This window comes from Typopeltis vanoorti, chromosome 3 (assembly GCF_054136105.1).
Source record: "Typopeltis vanoorti isolate ZY-2024b chromosome 3, IOZ_Tvanoo_1.0, whole genome shotgun sequence".
Classification (NCBI taxonomy): Eukaryota; Metazoa; Arthropoda; class Arachnida; order Uropygi; family Thelyphonidae; genus Typopeltis; species Typopeltis vanoorti.
The window spans coordinates 2,826,929-2,851,344 of record NC_143551.1 but is presented as its reverse complement, the minus strand read 5'-3'; the positions used below and the strand labels follow the sequence as shown (position 1 = coordinate 2,851,344).

General features: G+C 37.6%; 1 protein-coding gene across 1 annotated transcript in view; it reads right to left on the bottom strand.

Annotated features, from left to right (window-relative positions):
* The window catches only part of LOC150107866 (rho GTPase-activating protein 44-like), a 260,140-nt gene extending 237,229 nt beyond the window's left edge, over nt 1-22,911 (bottom strand). The window contains exon 1 of the mRNA XM_090415365.1: nt 22,629-22,911. Within this exon, the coding sequence (XP_090271491.1) occupies nt 22,629-22,717 (89 nt within the window). The 5' untranslated portion in view covers nt 22,718-22,911. The remainder of the gene's footprint in view (nt 1-22,628) is intronic.
* Nucleotides 22,912-24,416: the final 1,505 nt, after the last annotated feature.

The following is a 24,416-nucleotide window of genomic DNA, read 5'->3' as shown; positions in this document are numbered from 1 at the left end:
ATGATCATTCTATATGTATATATATATATATATATATAAAAAACGAATTTATGATTTCAAAAATTATTTTTACTTTTCAACATAATCTCCCTTAAGACTGATACATTTATTCCAGCGATGCTCCAGGTTCATTATCCCGTCCCTGTAGTGGTTCTCAATAAGATCTGTAAAATACCCCTCTACAACTGCAATCACCTCTTGAATCAAAGAAAAACGCTGACCAGCGAGGAAGAGAATGAAGTCAGAGGCAGCCAAATCTAGAGAATAGGGTGGATGTTCCAACAATTCATAGTGCAGATCAGTTAATTTTTCCACTGCCAAAACACCTTTGTGGGCAGGTGCATTGTCCTGATGAAAGTTGATTTTTTTTCTTCTGCAAACCTGATCTTTTCTCATTAATTTTTTTTGTTTAGCCTGGTTAAAAGATCAGAATAATATTTCCTCCAATTATTGTTTTACCCTTTTCAAGATAATTAATAAACAAAATACCTTTAGCATCCCAAAACATTGATGCCATAACCTTTCCTTCTAATGGAACCGACTTTGTCTTCTTTAGTGCTGAACAATTAGCTTCTATCCACTGTTTTGACTGCTGTTTGGATTCTGGTGTGTAATGGTGAATCCATGCTTCATCCATAGTAATAAATCGACGCACAAAATCAGTTTTATTCTTGTTAAAATGCTCCAAGCACTGTTCAGAGATTTTCATGCGAGTGCATTTTTGATCTGCTGTGAGAAAGCACGGCACCCATCTTATGCAAAGCTTTTTCATTTGGAATTCTTCATACAAAATATATCCTACACGTTCTTTTGAAATGCCTATAGTCTCAGCAATTTCACGCACTTTGACTCACCGGTCATCCAATACCATATCGTGCACTTGATCAATGATTTCTGGTGTTGTTACACTTTTTGGACGTCCTTCAAGTGGATCATCTTCAAGGCTGGTACGGCCACATTTAAAAAAACTCGGCAACCCATTTCTTGATTGTTGAAAATGAAGGAGAAGAGTGCCCATAAACTTTTATGAACTTCGAATGAATTTCTTTTGGCGTGAACCTTCTTTTACAAATTATTTTATAACAGCACAGCATGATACTCAATTGTATCCATTTCGAGGGATACAGACAACACTTTTGCTTCAGAGACAGCTCTATAAAACAAACTACTCGATAGAATGACTTGCGATTTTACATAGATGCTTATGACAGATGTACCAACTTAGAAAAAAATCTATCTTGCCGATAGTATTGCCAACTATGATCGAGGTCGAGAACTTTTCAGACCATGTCATATATGTGTGTGGTGTTTATTTATTTATTTTAGAGCAGTTATATCAGAAATAAATATAATACACTTAAAGGAAGTTATGACTGAATTATTAGATTTAAATTCAGCTCATAATGTATTGCCTATTATGAATGGGAAGTTATTTGTAATACATGAAATACTGGAAACCCCTTTATTATCTTTAATAAACTTGAAACTTTAATTATAATTTTTAACAAAAACAATAGTTAAGATCTGGCAGGACATCTTTATCCTATGTACCAAGATAATGTTCTCAATCTTAACATTTGCTCCACACTTATTAGCACATTGTTTTTTTAATGCAGTATCGCTAACAAAACATATTTACTTTTAATACAGAATGTCTTTCCAACACAGTATTTGCTATACAAGGCCTCTCAGTGTAACAGACTGATGAAATGTCTCATCCAGAATGCATATAGGTACAGTGATAGGTTAAAAGAGTCAGCTGTGTTATACTTTATTTTTCTATTAAAGAAGTCATTTGTACTTTACAGCTGTTTAAAAATGTAACGAAAATAAGTGCATATGGCACAGCATAAAATTTTTGAATTGATTTGTAATGCGTTTCATATCTGTTTATATTATGTTTGTTATTAATGCTGATCTTATTAATATTAATCTTGTTGAAAGTTTACATTTCATGTGAAAGATTACTCCTTCGTATTAAAATACAAAATTTTTAAATGAACTTCTGTTCATTTAAAAATTAATGGATTACTTCAGTTTATTGTGAAATAGGGAATTTCCCACTGAAATATTCTTCTTTATAAGATTTTTTTTTTTTAGTGTGAACTGCATAAACACATCACAACTTGTATATTAGTACTGAAGGCAGGCTTAGGGTTACATAATTGTTAGTTATTGCAATTTCTTATTATTGCTACTGCAATTTTAATGTGATATTTTAAATCATCAACAAATTCCTGCCATGTACCCTAAAGGTGTGTACAGGATATGATAGTACTACATGAAAAAAATTACATCATTACTAACTTCCTATCTACAATTTTCCTCCAAATCAGTCTGTTACTTGTCAAGACTACAACATTATCAGATCTTATATTTCTATCGTCCAAGGCACTTTATACTGTATCAATCCACCAACGTCTTGGTCTTCCTCTGGGTCGGTTTGCTGACAACCTGGCAGAGAACACTTGTTTTGCTAATCTTTCTTCGCCCATTCTGTTTAAGTGACCATACCACCTGAGATTAGCACTGCTAACGCATTCCTGGATGCTGACAATGTAAAGTTCTTTCCTAATATCCTCGTTTTTAATATGATATTGCCATTGATGCCATGTGTTCACGCCTATGATCTTTCTCAGAACTCTCATATCTGCGGTCTCTAGTCTTTGGTCAAGTGTTTTACTTCTGACCCAGCTCTCAGATCCATAATTTAAAACTGGTTTGAACTGTCTTGTATACAGCTAATTTAGTGTTCCGAATAATTTCTTTCTTATTCCATATGAATTTATTCAATTGACTTCCCACCATACCAGCTTTGCTGATTCTGTTGACTATTTCTATATTTAATTTACCATCTTCAGTAAAAATCGTGCCTAAGTAGCCGAAATGTTTTACTTGTTCCACAGGTTCTCCATTCACAACACAGTTGACATTTTCAACGATAATGCCTATTTTCATTGTCTTTGTCTTTTTATTGCAACAGCTATTCAATTTAGTCAGAGAATCTTGCAGACTTGCAGTGGATTTATTTAGAAGTATAACATCATCTGCAAAAAAGCAAAGAGCTGACATTAACATCTCCAATTTTGATATCATGTTTAATACCACTTTCCTTCATAATGTAATCCATATAGATAATGAATAACAGAGGGGATTATGTACATCCTTGTCTCACACCAGATTTAACATTAAACCATCTTCCTGTACTTCCTTCAATTCTAACTGCAGACTTAAACTCAAATAAAGACTAAGCATTGCTTGATATAATGCCCCATTAACACCATATAACTGTAGCGTATTGAATAGCTTCTCTCTTCGCACTTTGTCATATGCCTTTTCCAAATCGATAAAACATAAATACAGATCTCTGTTATATTCCCATGCTTTCTCGACTATTTGTCGTAAAGTGAAGATCTGATCCTGACAGCCTCTATTTGGCCTGAATCCAGCTTGTTCTTCACCAAGCTTTTCTTCCACAATTCTTCTCAACCGTTTCTCAAGTATACTTGCATAGATCTTGCCAGGAACACTCAGTAGGGAAATACCTCTGTAATTCTCACATTCAGTTTTATTTCCCTTTTTATATATGGGTACTATGAGAGTTCTAATCCAATCATCGGGAATTCGTCCCTCTGTCCAGGCATTCTGAACTATGCAGTGCAGCCACTGTAAGACTCTTATACCACCATACTTCAGCATTTCTGGTCGAATATCATCTACCCCTGCTGTCTTTCCACATTTCAAGCCTTTGATGGCTTTTTCTACTTCAAGTATGGATATGTATTCCTGACTGCATGCCTGGTCACTGTTTTTTACCACTGTGCCGTCATCACTGCTTATTTCATTTAGCAATTTTTCTTAGTAATTGCTCCATATTTCAAGGATATCTTTTTCTCCTGTTTTCATGTCGCCTTTATCATCTCTAACTCCTTTAATAGCACTCTTTCCTCCGTTTCTAAGCTTCTTCAACAACCTCCAGAATAGCTTACCACCTTCTTGATATTTATTTTCTATGTTCTTGCCAACATCCTCCCATGACTTTTGTTTAGCTAGTTTTACACAGTGTTTAGCATTCTTGCATTTGTCTCTGTATTCTCTAAGAGCACAAGCTGACTTATTTGCCAGGAACTTTTGATATGCTTTCTTCTTTTCCTTCACTGCCTCTTTAACTTCCTGTGTCCACCAGGGAGTTCTGATTTTTTTTATCCTTGCAGACAACCTCACCACATGCCTCTCTGGCAGAATCAATCAATGTTTTCTTCAGCGTTTGCCACTGAATCTCCAAGATTTGATTCCTGTTCTCAAACTCTTTCATTTTTTCTTCAATAATCTTTGCGTATTTTAGTCTACAGTTCACATCTGAGAGCTCCTCAACTTTTATTCGCTTTAAAACTTTCTTACATGTTATTCTTTTCGATGTGAAATTCAATTTTATCCTGCTCAAGACTAAATAGTGATCACTTCCAATTTCAAATCCTCTGTACACTCTGGTGTCCTGCACCAGGGAGAAAACATTACTATCAACAATAACATAGTCAATGAGACTTTTGTTATTCCTAGCCTCTTCTCTCCATGTGAATTTGTGCACATTTTTATGTTGGAACATGGTGTTAGTAATAACCAGTCCATGTCCTGAGCAGAAATCCAACAGATATTTACCATTATTATTAGCTTTGCTCTTTTCTCCAAATTTTCCCAAAATATTTTTGTATGTCTCACAATCATTTCCTACTCTGCTATTTAGATCCCCAACAAGGACCAACTTTTCCTTTTTCATTGTGTCAGTTGCTTTTTCTAAAGCCTCAAAAAATTCCTCCACTTCTACCTTAGTAGAAGTGGAGGAATTCCACTTCTACTAAGGTAGAAGGTGGGCCCATAGGTACAAAGTCTCATTGTCCAGTTCCCCATTCTCATATTTGCCCACATTACTCTACTTGAGACTGTCAGCCATTCAAGAAGATTAGCCTAGTATTTTGTGTTGAATACTATGGCTACTCCTTCTTTTCCTTGATTGTCATTGCCTGAATATAACATTTTGTATTTATTGCTCAGAAAGATCTCACCAGTTTTTGTCTTTTTTGTTTCAGTAACTCCTATTATGTCGATCTGGTACTTATCTAATTCCTCAGCTTGCTCTATTTCTTTGCCATTCAGGCTTTTTACATTGATAGTACCGATCTTTAACTCTGTTGATGTTGAGTTGGGGCGTTTTTTCAGATTTGTTCCAGTAGCTGACTTTTTGCTGTTCGCTCTGGTTCTCTGGCGAAAACTACAGGGCCCCTTGTTTAACCGGGAGACGCCCCAGCCAGCATGAAATTCTGTCATGTTGTACCATGATGTTTTATTTTGGTTTAACCAATAAGAATACAATTTGGTTGGCTAAATCCCAAATTGCCAGCCCATCCTGGTTCGTTCACTATCCAAGTGGGTACCCAACAGGGTGCACCACGAGAAGGTGAGGATTGGACATTAGGTCAGAAGCACTGGTTGGTTCTCCGCATTCCTTTAAAGGCTATGTGAAGGTCTCCTCTCAGTTATACAGCTTTGACACTTAAGCACCCCGATATTTTAAATACATAATTAAAATATAGTAATTTACAATATATTCAAAACTTCTGGGGTGTTCAAGGTAATTGATTTTCTGATACCTTGCTGGAGTAGCACTTTCTTGCAACCCAACTTCTATCATGTTTTTGACACTCACTAACTCCATTATCCAAACAAAAAACATCTATTTATATGTTGAGTAATTTTCTTCATATGTAGAGGGAAATATCAAACTATAATGAAGAATAAAATTAAGATATACACAAAAATATTGAAGAGCCATCATAGTTCATTTAGCAATAATCAAAGAGCAAGGCAAGAGAATGGAAGAGACAGTGGAAGAGAGGAAATTACAGAAAGATGACAGAGTGTGGAAGCAAAGGATAGAGAGAGGTGAGAGGGAGAGTAGGAGAAAATGGAGAGAGAGAGAGATTGCAAAAGTGTAAGAGTCAGGAATGTCAGTAAGAGAAGGATAAATGAATCTATTCGGATTGTCATGTATGGAGATTTGATGATTCGGGGTGTGCAGAGTAGAGTGTGAGAGGAGTGCTTGTCTGGTGTGGAGGAGCTGATAGTAATGGTTGAGATGAATGATCTGAGAGGTGGCATGAATGTAGAAAATGTAGCATGAGATTTAAGGTTGAGGTTAGATATAGATCAGCAGAATGTGTACCAGGAAAGTCAGTATGCATGTTGCCCCAGTATGATAATACAGAGTGGAGGAAAAGAGCAGCGATGATGAATGAGATGATAGTAAGAATGTGCACGAAAAGGGGTCTGGAATATGTGGATGCATGAAGCTTGAGGATAGAAGGGAGCTGTATACAAGAGATGGACCAAGAGACATTTGAATGCAGTCTCTGCAAAGCATTTACAGAGACTGTTGTTTTCTGGGCAAGTGAGTATATGTTGGGACAGGGAAACTAGAATTGCACAGGTGGAATGTTGCAGGAATGGCCCTCATGTGGATAGTGGCTTGAGAAATGAGGAGGTGTACATTATGTTACAGAGCCAGATGGAGTATAAAGGGAGTAATAGTGGCTATAAGAAGGCTGGCAATACACTGCTTCTTCTGTATACAAATGCTAGGAGCATTAGGATTAAAGGGAATGATTTGTGGCATTGACTGACTCGGTCTCTCCAAAGGTTATTGGGATCAGTGAAACTTGGTTAATTGAGGAGAATGTTCTAACAGGGATAGAAATCAAAGTGTACAGCATATTTCAGCAGAATAGGGAAGGTAAATGTGGGGGTGGAGTGTTGCTCATGATAAGAGATGAATTGTGCATTCTCAGGGAAGAGAATCTCAGTGGAAATAACACTAATGGTTATGAGAGTATATGGTGTGAGATGGATGTTTATAGGACAAGATATTTAGTGGGATGTTGCTACAGACCAGGGAATATAATGGTGATGAGCTTAAAATGTTTAGGCAAATTAGTTTGGCAAGTGCAAAGTGAGCGATCATTATGGGGGACTTCAACTATAGTGATATAAACTGGGCTGAGGAGACAGTATGCAGTAATAAGGGAACTGGATTTTTGGATTTCTTGAGGGACAACTGTCTCAGGCAGCATGTAGTGGAGGGAACATGAGGATCGAGAGTTCCAGATTTGGTCATAGCATCATTGGGACTGATATGGCATACCTTCCCACTGCTGGTGTGAGTGACCTTATAGTCCTTACTTGGAGGAAGAACAGGCATGAGGAAGTATCAAAACAGAAGGAAGTTATGTAGAATTATAAGGCAGATGACGATCATATACTCAGAAACCAGCTTACAGCAGCAGCAGTGCAGTGGATGAAAGGATTTAAAGGAAGAGATTATTAGCACAAGGAAGATACTTAAAAAAAAATTGTTCATAGAATGACAGTCCCAAAGATTGTCAGAATAAGTGAGACATGGTTGGAAAAGGATGACATTCTGACAGGAATAGAGATGGAAGGGCATGATGTGTTTCATGAGGATAGAAAGGGGAAAAAGGGAGAGGGGAGTGCTATTGATGATAGAGAAAGAGTTATGTCCATACAAAGTAGAGATGCAAGAGGGAAATAGTGCCAGTGGTTTTGAGGCAGTATGGTGTGAGATAGATGTGAATGGAATCAAATACTTGGTGGGATGTTGTTATAGACCAGGTAATGTGGACGGTGGTGATAGTGAAATGTATAGTCAAATAAGCCAAGCAAATAAGAAAAGGGTGATCATTATGGGTGATTTTAATTATGACAATAAAGACTGGAATGATGAGACAGCAACTGGAAGTAAAGAAAATGAGTTTCTCAAGTTTTTGAGGGATAACTACCTCAGACAGTATGTAACAGAGGGCACACGAGGATTAAGAGTCTGGAATTTGGTCATCTCATCACAGGATGTAATTATAAATGAGGTCAAATCAACCACCAATTGGTGAGAGTGACCATGAGGTGATTACCTGGGTGGTTGCCAGCAGTGTGAGGACCCCTGTGAGAAAAGGGTATATGTGGAACTACAAGCGGGTGATTATGAAAAGCTCAGGAGACAGCTTGCGGGTGTAGCGTGGAATTAGCTGGAAAAGAGATCAATGCAGCTTGGGGGATTTTCAAAAATTATCTAGTAGATGCAATGTCTAAATGTATTCCAAGGATGAGAAGGTTAAATAAGGTAGGTGTGAGATGGATGAAAAAAGAGATTAAGCATGCAATACAGAGAAAAAGGGCATTGTGGAGGCAGCATAAGAGAAGTGGAAATAACCAATTTCATGAGGTCTACAAAGACCAGACAAGGAGGGTGACTTGGTTGGTGAGAGTAGCTAAAGAGAGGTATGAACAGCAGTTAGCTAATGAAGCCAAAAATAATCCTAGAGAGTTCTTTCGATATGTAGCCAGCAAAAGAAAGAATGATTATGGAAGGATGACATTGATTGGAGAAAATGGTATAAAGACAGCTGTTGCAGAATGTGTGGTGGAGATACTTAATGAACAGTTCATAAAAGACCTCTCAATCTTGTGAATGTGACTTCATGGAGAGATTGAGAGCAGTTGATGATGGGGAGGAGAGACTGACTGTAAGTGAGCAAGAGGTGTTTGGGGAGTTGAGTAAACTAGATGTAAATAAGGCAGTGGGACTTGATAATATATCACTGCGTATTCTGAAGGAATGTGCCAAGGAGTTGACACCTGACTTGACAAATTTTTTAATATGAGTCTTGCACTTGGTCAAGTTCCTAAGGAGTGGAAGGAGGGCAAGATTGTGCCACTTCATAAAGGAGGTGATCAAACTCAAGCATCAAACTATAGGCCTATCTGTGTGTCAGATGTTGTGGTTAAGTTGTTGGAGAAGCTTGTGAGAACTAGGATCCAGAGTTGGGTTGACAAGAATGGTATTGTCTTTAATAGACAGCATTGATTTGCTAAAGGGAGGTCATGTTTTAGTAATCTACTTACTTATTACAATAAATGACTGCTTCCATGGACAGAGGAGAAGGATACACAGTAATATGCTTGGATTTTGCAAAGGCTTTTGATAGAGTACCTCATGATAAGTTGACAGTCAAACTAGAGCAGATGGGGTTGGATATTAGATTAGTACATTGGATTGGAGACTGTCTATCTGACAGGTATGAACAAGTTGTGTATGGGGATGAATACCCAGGAAAGTGGGGTGCCTCGGAGGTCTGTTTTAGGGCCATTAATATACAAGTTACTGTTTAACTTGTATATTAATGGTATTGGCGAAGATTTGGATGGAAATATTCAGTTGTTTGCAAATGATGCAAAGTTGGGATGAACCATAAAGAGTAGTGAAGATGTTGTGGCCTTACAAGAAGATTTGAATAAATTGAGTGAGTGGGCACAGAAATGGGGATGTCAGTTCAATGTTGCAAAATGTAAGGTTTTAAAAATTGGAAAACAAAGATGGGATGCAGAATTTATGCACTGTGAGAATATATTGTTGGAGGTAGAGGAAATAAGAGATCTGGGGGTGATAGTGGATAAGGATCTAAAATTTAGGGGACACATCACCAAAACTGTGAAGACAACAGAAAGGCTTCTGGGAATGATGCAGAGGACACTGACGTGTAGAAGTAGGGAGATTCTTGTTCCTTTGTATAAGACTTTGATTAGGCCACACATGGATTATTGTGCCCAGATTTGGTCACCTGGTTTTCAGAAGGATGAAGAGATGTTGGAAAGGGTCCAAAGGCGACTGACTAAGGTAGTCACTGATCTCTGGAATGTCGAGTATGAGGAAAGATTGAGAAGATGCAATTTGCAGAGTCTGGTGGACAGGAGGAAGAGGGAGAGATATGATAGAGACCTATAAGTTGGTAAGGGGGGGGGGGGTTGTTGTTATAGGATCAATGGTGGAGAAGTTCTACAAAGAATAGTGGGAGATCAGGGGAGAACCAGAGGTCATCCCTGGAAACTGTATAGAGGGTGTGGGTAGGGGAGTGAGAGGCAGGTTTTTTTCATGCAGAGTTGTGAATGATTGGAATGCCTTTCTGGAGAGTGTGGTGTCTGCAAGGAGTTTGAGTGTGTTTAAGACATGGTATGATGAGATGTGTGTGTGATAAAAGGACCTCCCAGATGAGTCTTTGACTCCATGAGGTCCTGGGGTAATAATAATATACCTCGAGTGAAGAATATACAGTACAATTTGGAGAAAAATGGATAATGAAAGGAATAAAAGGGGAATTGCAATAGAAAAAGATATTATGGAAAGCATATAAAGAGAGAGATATAGGGAACAGTTGCATGAGGAATATAAGTTCACTCAAGGAAAGTGACTAGTATTGTAAGGAAAGAAAAATTAGAATATGAGAGGAGACTTATACTGCAATCCAAGGAGAATCCCAAGGAGTTTTCTTGCTATGTGATGAAGAGGAAGAAAAATGATAGTGGACAGATTATCTTACAGGTTGGAGATGGGAATCAGGTGACCAAAGCAGATGACACAGTTGAGCTATTTAATGATCACTTTATGAAATGAAATGCATAAAGATGATAGTAGAATGAAAGTATCAATTATATGCCTGTTTGAATTTCTTCTGTAGTTGTTAAGATTTTGGAGAAACTGGTAAGAACTCATATGCAAAGTTCGGCAAATGAAGATGATACTATTTATGCAGTCCAGCATGGGTGAGCAGTATCAGTATCATGGGACAACTGCTGTTCAACCTTTCTCAATGATAATGTCACAGGACTACAGGGAAATGTTCGGTTGTTTGCAGATGATGTGAAGCTTGGGAGAGTTATTAGCAATAATGCTGATGTTTTGGCTCTTCAAGAGGATATGAATAAGTTGGAACAGTGGGCAAAGGCATGGGGGATGTCAATTTAATGCAACTAAATGTAAGGTTTTAAAATTTGGATTCCAAAGATGGGATGCTTGATGCTCACTTGGTGGAGTTATACTGGAAGTAAAGAAAGCAAGCGTTCTTGTGGCGATTTGAAGTTCCAAGGACATATTGCAAAGGCTATGAAGACATGGGGAGCAAGGAAAATAATAATAATAAAATAATAATGAAGATGATGCTTATAACTTGGAAAGACCTGGGTTCAAATGCTGCCTAGGATGCAGGATTCTTTATAGAGATGTAAATTAGGCAGTGTCATACAAAAGTAGTAGAGAACAGTAGTCATATGAAAGTAGTAATTAATCTTTTACTTATTCTTTATATTTCTCCAGTTTCTTGAACAGCCTCATCAGGTGATACTATATAGTTATGGATTAAAAAAAAAAAAATAGATAATTTAAGTACAGCTACATTGGATAAAGGGAATGCTTATGTGTGATGGGACTGCTGAATTTTTGCAAAGCTGTCTGATAAGATACCACACGGAACTCTGTTACGCAAACTGCTACAAATGGGGATGAATATGAAAATGTTGATAAGGATAAAAGGGTAGCTAATGGACAGATACCAAAAAATAGTTAATGGAGGAGCAGAATTCAGGAGAAGGCAAGTGACTGGTGAACCACAGAGCTCTGTACTTAGACCATTGCTGTTTAATTTGCACATAAATGATATAGGAAATAATTTGAAGGGAGATATTCAGTTGTTTGCCAATGATGCAAAGTTGATAGGGTAATAGTTAATCAATGTAAGGTAGAGAGTTTGCAGTCTGACAGTATGGGTAAAACATAATCGATGTCAATTTAATGTGGAAAACTGTAATGTTATGAATTTTGGGATAAAAAGATTACAAGCTGTGTACCACATAGTAGCAGCCAGAGAGTTGAAGTTAAGAGAAAGGGGGTGGGGGAGAGGGAGAGAGAGAGAGCATATTGCTAAAGTAGCCAGAGTAGCTGACATGATTACCTGGAAAAATGAAAAACACACTAACAAGCAGAGATAAGGAAGTTATGTGTGTGTGTTATGATCCATCGAGTCGTTTCCGACTCCTGACGACTCCACAAACATACACTCTCCATTCCGATCTGTCCCTAACCACATCTTTCAGATCCACCAAGCACACTCTAGTTGCTTCTTTAACTCCACCCACCCATCTAATTCTTGGTATTCCTCTTCAATCAACTTTAACAAGCATCATCATCTTCTCCAGACTGTCATTTGCTCGCATAATATGTCCGAGGTATGACAATTTTTGCTTGATGAGCATAGCTTCAAGGGAGAAATCTGGCTTTATTCTGTTTATCACTGATTCATTAGTTTGTTTGCAGTCCATGGTATTCTTAGTAAGCGTCTCCAAACTCATAATTCAAATGCATTTATCTTCCTTTTTCACTCTTTCTCAGGGTCCAACTTTCACATCCATAAAGCACCAGAGGGAATACCATTGCTTTCGCGATTCAGATTTTTGTTGCGAGGCTAATATCTTTAAAGATCTTGCTTAAATTTGTCATTGCTTTTTTTCCCGAGTAATAATCTTCTTCTAGCTTCTTCGGTACAATAACCATCTTTATCAATTCGGGATTCTAGGAGCACAAAATTGTTAACTGCTTCCATTTTCTCCCTATCTACTTCAAAATCATTAAGTTCACATGTTGCCATAACCTTTGTCTTTTTGAGGTTAAGTTTAAGACCATATTTAGCACTTTCTTCTTTAACTTTAATAATAAGTTACTTCAAATCTTCTTTGCATTCTGCTAGCAAGATGATATCATCTGCATACCTCAAATTATTAATATTTTTTCCACCAATTTTAATTCCAACTGAAGACTCCTCCAGCCCTGCCATTCTTAAAATGTATTCACTGTACAAGTTAAACAGGTATGGAGATAAAATACATCCTTGTCGCACCCCTTTGCCAATTGTGAAATACTCAGTTTCTCCAAGATCTGTTATAATATTATTATAACTGTAACTGTAATTATTATTGTAAGGAAGTTATAATATTATTATTATTACGTAACACATCAAGGGAGTCCAAAGACTCATCGAGGGAGGGCACCTACTCTACAACTCTCTGTCTACACCACTCAATCTACCAACTACAACGAACTACAACTACCATGATCATCTACACCAACACCATCTACTGCCCATCATCACCACTGGTATTTTCGAGACAATCACAAACATCCATGCCCACGGCAGGATTCGAACCAGCAGCCTTTTGGCTGGAGAGTGGATAAGCTGACCACTCAGCCAATTCAGGCCAGTTATCATTCTTCTGTATAAAACCTGTGTGTTAAGACTTAAAAGCTGGGAGGACACCATGTTGGAGGCTTGATGAACTATTAACAGCACTAGGAAAGGATTAATAACTATTTTAATGCTTCCAAAAGCCTTATCTAGATGGTGTGCCTTCTATGGACATTTGTAGGTGGCCTAGGATGTAAACTGGGAACTCTTACAATTATTGTTTCCCAAATTTTAGGAAGTTTTATGCATCCATATTTGTTGATATTAAGTTGATTTCTGAGTGCAACTTCAAATTCCAAAATTAGTCAGTCCTCCGTAAATTTGTGCTAGAATGTGTGACAAGAGAGGATTGGAATATGTGGATGATTGGTGTGCATTTGAGAACAGAGAGGAATTGTATGCGAGCGACCACTTACATTTGAATGAGGAAGGACGTAGGCATCTGGAGAGATTGCTGTTCTGAACAAGTCAGTGTGTGTCCCAGGGAGGATGGTAGAGGGTGGTCTCTTGTGAGAATGAGTACTTGGGAGAAGACATCAGGTAACACTGAGCCCAGTGGAGTCTAGAGAAGATAATGCTGGGTATAGAAACAACGGCATTTATATGCTTTATACTAATGGCAGGAGTATCCAGAATAAGGGAAAGGAATTGCTGGTGCAGATGGCATCGGCCTGGCCAAAAATTATTGGGATCACTGAGACGTGGTTGACAGAAGTCGCTGGGTACAGCATTTTTCGGCAGGTTAGGAAGGGAAAGCGTCGTGGTGGAGAACTGCACATGATAAATGATGACTTATGTCCTCTAAGAGTGGAGACTTTGGAAGGTAGTGACACTAATGATTTTGAAAGCATATGGTGTGAGGTAGAGGTGAGCAAGACAGGATATTTAGTGGGGTGTTGCAACAGACACAGGAGCACAGAGGGTGGGGATCAGGAAATGTTTAGACAGTTGAGTTTGGCAAGTGCAAGAAGAATGATTGTTATGGGAGATTTTAACTATTCCATTCCATTCCCCTATTGCTACATGCAATAGGGGAATGGAATTTCTAGAATTCTTGAGGGACAAATGTCTTAGGCAACATGTAACAGAGGTAACAAGAGGTTCAAGAGTTTTGGATTTGGTTATAGCATCAGAAGAGTTGATAATAACTGAGATGACATCTCTCCCACCAGTTGGAGAGAGTGACCATATGGTTTTGACTTGGAAAATGAATAGACACGCAGGAGTATCAAAGAGACGGGAACGCATGTGGAATTATAATGCAGGTGATTACAATAATCTAAGACATCAACTAGGGAAAGTTTCATGGAAGGAGGAATTAGAATGCCGGGTATCATTAGTGCATGGGAAATTATGAAAGAATATTTGTTAGTAGCCATGGTAAGTTGTATACCATGAGTGAACAAGAGGACACAATTTGAAGTGGATGACAAATAATAATAAACAGGAATTGCATGCGAAAAAGAGGCTATGGAAGAGATATAAGGAGACAGATGAAGAGAAGATGCATGAAGAGTATAAGACACAGGTAAGAAGAGTGACTATTATGGTAAGGAAGACAAAAAACTGGAATATGAGAGGAGATTGGCCCTAAGATCAAAAGAAAATTCTAGGAAATTTTTTTTAGATATGTGGCCAGTAGGAGGAGAAATGACTGTGGAAAAATGATATTGTGGGATAAAAATGGGAATAGAGTGACTGATGCAGAGGACATAGTGGAATTGTTCAATAAACACTTTATTGGAGTATTTCATCCTGCAGGAGTCAGTTTTAATGCTAGAGGGATTGGGCAAGTTCGAGGTTTAGAGGTACAGGAGGAGAGTGTGTTTCAAATACTCTGGATGGTATTTCACCATGAATTTTGATAGAATGTGCTAGTGAACTGACAGTGCCTTTGACCTGGCTTTTCAATGAAAGTCTGGCTGTGGGAAAGATGCCCATGGAATGGAAGGAAGGTAAGATAGTGCCATTGCATAAGGACGGTAGCAGACTGTAAGTGTCTAATTATAGGCCAGTTTGTGTGTCATCAGTAGTAGTAAGATCTTGGAGAAAGTAGTGAAGGACCGTATACAGCATTGGGCAGATGAGGGTAATGTTATCTGAGAGTCGACATGGATTTGTGAAGGGGTGCTGTTGTTTTAGCAATATGCTAGCCTTTTATGATAAAGTTACAAGAGCATTGGATGAGGGAAAGGCATATACTGCCATTTTCTTAGACTTAGCGAAGGCATTTGACAGGGTGCCACATGATAAGCTGATATTCAAGTTGCAGCACATGGGTCTGGATGTCATACTGGTCAACTGGATTCAGGATTGGCTGTCCGATAGGCATCAGAGAGTTGTGTATGGTGGGGAAGTTTCAAGGAAGCAGAGGGTTACAAGTGGGGTCTCACAGGGCTCAGTACTGGGACCTATATTGTTTAATCTTTATATTAATGACATAGTCAGTGGATTACAAGGGGATATTTAGTTGTTTGTGGATGATGCGAAGCTGGAAAGGATTATAAGTAATAGTACAGATGCGGCAGCCCTGCAAGAGGATTTGAATAAGCTATATAGATAGGCAAATAAATGGGGGTGTCAGTTTAATGCAGCAAAATGTAAGATCTTGAGGATTGGGAAACATCGCTGGGACACTGCATACTCTATGAGAGGAGTTATACTGGAGGAAGTAGGGGAGACAAGAGATCTGGGGTTGATGATTGATAGAAATCTGAAATTTAGGGGACATATTGCAAAGGTGGTGAAAGTAACACAGAGGATTGCTGCAATAATTAGAAGGACGCTGACCAACAGAGATAAAACAGTTATCATTCCATTGTATAAGACCCTGATCAGACCACACTTGGACTATTGTTCTCAGATTTGGTTCCCAGGATTTGAAGGGGATAAATTAACTGTGGAAAGGGTACAAAGGCAGATAACAAAGATGGCTTCAGGACTGTACAATGATAGTTATGATGATTGGCTGAAGGAATGTGGACTGCAAAGTTTGGTGGATAGAAGAAAGAGAGGTGATATGATTGAGACTTTTAAACTGTTGAGAGGTGGTTATGGGGTTGACACTGGGGAGCACCTTCGCTTGGTTGAACAGCGGGAAGGAGTGATAACCAGAGGCCATCCCTGAAAGTTACGAAAGGAAACTGTGAGCAAGAGAGTGAGAAGTGGTTTCTTTGCATGGAGGGTGGTTGAACCATGGAATGCATTGCCTGATGGTGTGGTGAGAGCGAGAACGGTCAATGAGTTTAAGGAGTAGTATGATAGACTTTGTGTTTCTTAGAAAGGACCTCCTATGATGAGTCTTTTGACTCTATGGAGGCCTGAATAATAATAATAATTTACTACAGTGGAGCATGGTAATTTTCTTCCAGAAAATCTTGTGAGTTGTGGCCAATACATGATCTGCATGGCTAGATGGACTATTCTCGTGACCGCAGATGCAACACAAATCTTATATCTGGAATCACGAATATGGTCAATCCGGCAGACTAAATCTGCACACAATAGTGCAATCAAAGCTTTATAAAGAGGCAAAATGACTTCCTTATCCATACATGTCAAGGTTCGCTTCAACATCGCAATTATCCACTAATTTGTATTTGCAATTTTTGTTATGTGACCTTTGAACTTCAAATTCCTATCTACCATAATGCCAAGGTCCCTAGCCTCAGTCTTGTTGCATAATCATGCTAATATAACATGTAATTGGAAATCTCATCACATAAAAGTGCACAACTTTACACTTACTAACATTAACCTGATAGCCATTTTCTGATCTGATCTGATCCTGTGGCTTCCTCTCTTTGAGAGGGTTGCAGCTGATTACTAGGGAAATAACGACGTAAGGTGGTTTCCCGTTGCCTTCCTTGCCGTATTTCTATGACTGTAGCCTGTGTGTGTTCACGGGTCTGGTTTGCCTACTTGCGGGATGAAAAACCCCAGTTAAACTGGCGGGAAAAACCCTGCTGTCCACGCCCAAGACCGGCTAACTTGGCTATGGCTGAGGAAGATCCTTAAGCTCCTCACGCCGTCCATGGGAATCGAACCTAGGACACTCCTTCCCCAGACATATGGTTGCGAAGTGCAAAGTCACTAGGCTAACCACACTAGCCATTTTCATTTGCCTAAATTTGGCCTATTCAGACCATTCTGTAAGTGCTAGATATCAGCAGCATCTCTGACTGCCCTGCCTATCTTTGCATCATCAGCCAACAGTTACATATCTCAGTTGCATAGCACAAATGATTTGAAAAATGAGAAATATGTAGAGAGAAGATATGAAAGAGTTGTTAGAAGAAGCAAAAATGAAGAGTAAAGAAGAAAGCAAATTGTGCAGGAGGAATGATGTGCAGTTAATTGATGTATGGGGTGAGTTTGATGGATAAAAGAATTTATATATGCAGGAAGGATTACATTCGAATGGTTTTGGAGTTAGATGTTTGGAGAAAGTGTTGTTTAGTGAGAGCGTAGTAGTAGTGCATAACAAGGGAAACTAGATATTAGGGAGGATGAAATCAAGCATGTGTCTGGCAACCTATGTGATAAATGATCATGTGTACAGTAAAGATTATGCAATGCTGAATGGGATCTCACATGTTTCCGATTTGGATGAGTTGGTAATGACATTACGCAAGGGTAAGTATGAGCATAAAGGGATGTTAAAATGCATGTACATGAATGCAAATAGTATCAAGAATAAAGGTGAGGAGTTTTAGGCATTGATCTGCTCAACTTGGCCAAAAATTATAGCCATTAGTGAGACCTTGTTGAATAAAAATGATATAGTTACAGGGATAGAATGTAAAAGAAATAATATTTTCGGGAGGATAAAGGACAGGAGTTGGGATATTAGTGATGATAACTGAAGAATAACAATTTATTGATTATTCTTCTAACTGAAGAATTAGAAGTTAGAGAGGATTTTAGGTCTGGGGAAGATGATTAATTTGAGGCTGTCTGGCGTGAGATAGATGCAAATAGAACAAAACATGCTGTTGGGTGCTGCTACAGACCATGAGCTCCATAGGAAAATATAGATGCCATATGTCGACAAATAAGCAATGAAATGTAGGGTGAACAATTATTATGGGAGATTTTAACTGTGGGAACATCTATTGGAGGGAAAGGAAGCATGGCAAGAGGGAAGTAGGATTTATACAGTTACTAAGGGATTTACATGAAAAAACATGTTATAGAGGAGACAAGTGGTTTGAGAGTTGGATCTGATAATAGCATCAGAAGATATGGATATATCTTCTGATAATAGCATCAGAAGATATATCCATATCTTCTGATATGGATATACCTTCTGCCTCCAATTGAAGAGTCACCATGCAGTCTTGGGTAGTGGCCAGACATGTGGAATTCTCTTTCAAAAAGGAGTTTATGTTCAACAATAAGGCTGGTGACTATTAGAGACTCAGGAGTCATCTTTGAACACTGCCATGGCTTGAGAAGCTACAAGGAAAAATGTCAGTAGTGCATGGCAAGTGGTCCAACTGGTGAGTAGCGAGATTGCAAGAGAGTAGCAGTATCAGACTGCATACTCAAGGTCAGGAGGTTAAAACCAAGTAAGAATTAAGTGCTGCAAAAAAAGATAATACTATGGAGGGAATTTAAAGAAAAAGATAACGAGCATGCTCATGAACAGTACAAAGTGCAAGCAAGGAAGGTGACTAGTTTGATAAGATAGGCCGAATCAGATTATCAGAGAAAAGTATCTAAGTAGACCAAAGTAAACACAAGAGTTTTTTTATTATGTAGCAAATAAGAGGAAAGAGGACTATGACAGAATGACTTTAAACAATACTCACAGTAGGAAAGTGACAGCGGCAAAAGACATGTTGAGTTGCTGAGTGATCCATTTGCAAAGTTGTATAATCCAGGTGGAGATTTTACAGTTGCTGATGTCACAGAGACACATATCATTATTGAGTTAGATGAATAGGAGGTGTTCAGCATATTAAAAGTTATGAATATGAATGCAGCAGTGAGATTGGATGGCATATCAGCTCATGTACTATGCGAATGTGTCAGAGAATTGGCATTGCCTGTGACGAAGTTATTCAATCTAAGTCTCAGTTCTGGTAGGCTTCCAATGGAGTAGAAAGAGGTTGCAAATTTTCTTCTTTTCAGCCATTTTCTGTCCACTGCTGGACGAAGGGCTCCTCCAGTTCCTGCCACCTTTCTCTCTTCTTGGCAATGGTTGACCAATTTTCCCCAACAAAATTTGACAATTCATCACTCCACCTTCTTTTAGGATGTCCTCAGCCTCATTTCCCTTCTTTTGGAATTAAGTTCATTAGTATGGTGGTCCATCGCCCATCTTCTCTTCTGATTAGATGTCTGGGCCATTTCCATTTTAGTTGCTTATGGTGAAGAATGACATCGGTCTGATGAAGAATGATATGAGTCTGACTTCTTTATCCAGGTGTTTTGCTTCTAATCTTTTAATGTGATGCCTAGCATCAACCTCTCGATTTTTCTTTGAATTGTTGCTAGTTTATTTGTCAGCACTTTTGTTAGAGAACAAGTTTCACAACCATATGTGATGACTGGAAGTATACACTGGTTAAATGTCTTCCTTTTTAAATAGAGTGAGACATCATTGCTTTGAAAAATGCTTTTTAATTTTCTGAATGCACTCCAGGCAAGTTGAGCTCTTCTATTTATTTCCTTTTGGGGTCCACAGTTTAGATCAATGAGATGACCTAAGTATGTATATGAAGAGACTCTTTCCAAGAAATTGTTTTCTATTATGTTTTTTGGTGTTACAAGATTATTAAACATGATTTAAGTTTTTTCTCTGTTTATTTTTAGGCCAACTTTTTTGCTTTCATGATATAGATCTATCATTATATTAAGGTCTTCTGGAGCGTTTGCAAAAATTATGATATCATCTGCATATCTCAGGTGTGTTAAGTTTCTGTTATTAATTTTTATACCAAGGTTTGTCCAGTTTATATTATTAAATATTTCTTCAGACACCTTTTTCAAATGATATCTTATTGCTACTCGTGTGAAGCTGGATTGCTGCTGTTGCAGTGTGGTATATTTCCTGGAGGAGGTCCATATATTCTCCAGGAACTCCCTGATTCTGGAGTGCTTTGATTATTGCATTAGTTTTGATGGAATCAAATGCTTTTCATAATCAACCCAATTAATATATCAGGAATGGTTGTTAAGTATTGGAAAGTTGGTGAAAGGTAAAATACAACAGTGAGCAGATAGGGATAAGATTCTCTATAGTGGCCAACATGGTTATATAAAGGGTAGTTCCTGTCTTAGTAACTTATTCACATTTTATAACAAATGTGAGAGCACTAGTGGATAAAGATAATGGCTACTCCATGATACTGCTCAACTTGCAAAGAGAGTTGTCTGAATATTCCATGGAATACTATTACAAAAGCTGGAGCAAATGGGAATGGATATGAGGCTAATGGCATGGATAGAGGGTAGCTGACAGACAGACACCAGATATTAGAATGTGGTGGAGTAGAATCTAGGAGAATGATGGTGACTAGTTGGGTACCTCAGGATTCAGAACTAGGGCAACTATAAATTAAAGATGCAAAGAAATTATATTCTTCATTTAATCCTTTATCCAAGTTACACATACAAAGTTTGCGTGTGAAGTAACTTCACTACTGGATAACTCATATATAGAAGCTGACAACTTCATATCACTTGCCTTAGTAATGTGAAGTCATTAGCTTCTATATCGAGTTGCCCAGGTGTGAAGTTACTTCACGTGCAAACTTTGTTTGCTTACACTTGGATAAAGGACTAAACCAAGAATATAATTTCTTGGCATCCGTAATTTATGTATAGCCAAGTGGAAAAACTTTTAACATCTATCTCTAATCCAGAGTATTGTGGTAATTAGTGTGACACCTTTTGGCTACTTGTATATGGAAATATGATTTCTGCATTACTTCAACCTTGGTACCACTTCTGGGTCTGGCTTCCACTGATGAGACCTCAATAAAGATCAAAACTGGTCTGGGTGACCCTTCCCATAATGCATAGCATTATACATGTCCACAAGGATATGTGCTTTGTATTATGGAATACTAAGCGATGTGAAGTCATTAGCCTCTATATATGAGTTTCCCAGTTGTGAAGTTACTTCACACGCAAACTTTGCTTGCTTACACTTTGATAAAGGATTAAACCAAAAATATAACTTCTTGGCATCTTTAATTTATAACATAACCAAGTGGAAAAACTTTCAACTAGGGTCACTACTCTAATTTGTATATCAATGATATACAGAAAATTATTTAAAAGAGAATAATCACTTGTTGCTGATGATACAAAACTGAAAAGTCATGACTGACATGTTTGATTTTTTTTTTTTAATTTAGAAAAATTATCTGCAATTGGTAGCAGTTCTCAGACAATGAAACATTTTTAATTACCAGGTGATAATAATGGTACATACAATACCGTACATACAGTCAAATGGATAACCTGTTTTCCCAACCAACAAACTGCAGGTTTGAACTGCACCGTGTCACAGATGTTTAGGAAGCAGAGTACTTTCTTGAGAAAGTACTATGTTTGGTAGAGAAGCATTCCTTATTTGTCTAACTCTGCCTATCTAGAGTATTTATTAATAATAAATAAATAAAATAAGTATTCTTGGCACAAGTAATCTGCCTAAAATGAATCAGCAACCTTTGACATTCACACCATCCAACTTATCAAGTAAAGACTGAAATAACATTTTCATTGCTTTTATGGATGAAGAAAAAATGCACATGGTTACTTTTGTCAGAACAGTGCTCATTTATATAGAGAATTAAACCAGAGATATCCAAACAGACTTTCTGAACCTCACAAGTACAGTTATGAAATTTGCATACATACTTGTACTATTCTGTGACAATGTAACAAACTGATGTAATTATTTTTTTTTTTTAAAGCAGAATAATTATGATTTCAATGTGTTGAAAAACTGCAGTTAATTCTGCTCTGATATTCTTCAATAACCTGAAAGTATGAAGTAAATAGAAATATTTACATACACTATTTATGGTGGGTTTGTGTAAGATTGTTGACAACATTAATGATAAGATTGATGTTTGAATATGCCAGTCTTTGCCAATCTGCAATTAATAAGTTTTAATTAATAAAAAAAAAAACGTAAAGAAACAAAGTTGTAAAAGAATAACTGATAATTCTGAAAATCATACTTTTTTTTTCTCACTCATATGAATGATCACAAGTTAAATATATGCATTCTGCCTAAGGGCTATTCATCAGCTGACCATACGCTTCAAAGTTGATATATACATGATAACCGGCAGAGAAAATGCATAAGCTTGATTTGTGTATTACTGTGTGTCAAACGTCAAAACTGGGTTTGTGCTGAAATACATTTTGCTCATTAATAATTAATATCCCTTGACAGTTTATCCTACTTTCTGTTTAACCTTAGGATTTCATATTGTCTATATGCAACTAGAAGAATGAAAACAACGGTACCTCAAAAATGTCTGATCTGCTATTTGCTTCACTCGGAGAAGTTGTTTCTTCATAGTAGAAGACATTTTGATCGATGAGGAACGAGGCATGCAGCTGTAAGGACACTTCAGCTACGTCTTACAATAACACCTTTAGCGCTTCAAGTGACAATTTAAAAGGCCAATTTATATTCACTGAATACTGTCAAAAATCCAATTCATACCACTTTTGGAAGATCCATGTGCACGGTATAGAACAAAATAATAAATTATACTACCTGCTTATCTGGTTAAAACAGCATCCATGATAAGCGAAGGCAGTTTTAGAATTTCTACCTATAAATGATCCAAATAACACAAACCATAATGATGCTCAAGTATGACATAGCACCCACAATAATATTTCATATTACTCATCCTGTTTCATGCCACTACGTCCATCTCAGCAATTTTCATTTGCACAACTACATAGTAATAAAAGTAAACAACCAATCACCAAACACTTCCCTGGGTTAATTTACCACCAATCGTAACAAGAGTAAGAAGGCAAATTATAACTAGAATGAAAAATGCGAAAGGCAAAAAAGCCTTTCTCATTTTTTTCGCATAGGCGAAAATAACGAAATTAGTGAAATATCAACTTCTCTTCAATTATACCGGAAGGTTAGCAGAAATTTTGCTATATGGTATATTATTATGAAAACATTTTTAGACGAAATGCATTGAGACGAATGAAATGCATTGACTTTACTACTTCTTGCACACACATATATTGAATTCATTTTCCAGTTTCATGAATTAGGATCAGAACAGACGCACTTCAGTACAATCAAGAGCAGTAAAAATTATCATATGTGCAGTCTCATCCACAAATAATTTAAAAGCTCGACAAGAGTGTGGGCTTCATATACTAGAAGACAAAAGAAAATTCTCCACAGTTAAATTCACTAACAGAATCAGGAGCCACCAACAGGATCATATCTCACACAGGACTTTCAATGCCTGGACAAGAAAATCTAGACTAAAGAGATCATCTACGTTACAATACGATCATGAAATTAGAGAAAAAAAAATGACTTAGAGCACCTATCCATCGAAATAAGCAAAGAGTCATTCTTTTCCACTATTCTACCAAAAAATAAACTTAAATCTTCTGAAAATCTTGTTCAAAAAAAGAATTCACATCAAGAAAATAAAAGAAAAGGACTTGACACTATACATCACTTAAACAATCCAAACCATGTCATTGTCTACCCTGATGGATCATCTGATGAAGCACTCAACCAAGGAGGTTCAGGGTTTTTTCTAACTCTACCTGGAGGTGAGGAAATTATTATTATTATTCGTGACACCTCATCGCGGGAGGGCACCTACTATACAACTGTCTCCACCACTACACCGAACCTCTACCAATCAACTCCATCTACCGCCCACCGCCACAACTAGTATTTTTTGTCTGTAAATTGCGTGTGGTCTGAAGGGCCGATTTGTCTGTATGCGGGATGAAAAACCTGAGTTTCCGGGAGAAAAAACCCTGTTACTTCCGTATGAGATCGGCTAACTCACCGTCGATTGAAAAAATCCACATAATAATACCTCTCGTCGCGACGAGAATCGAACTTAGACCTATTCCAATCGAAGGGTGCAATGTACCGTCGTTCTTCAAATTGCGCTATGGAGGCGCTTAATGAAGCATGCTTAATGCAAATCACAACTACAGTTGGCAAAATAGCTTCAATCTTCATTTGTGAATTAACAGTCTTCAAATTCAGTAATAAACATTACAGAAGGAATAACCATCTACAGCGAC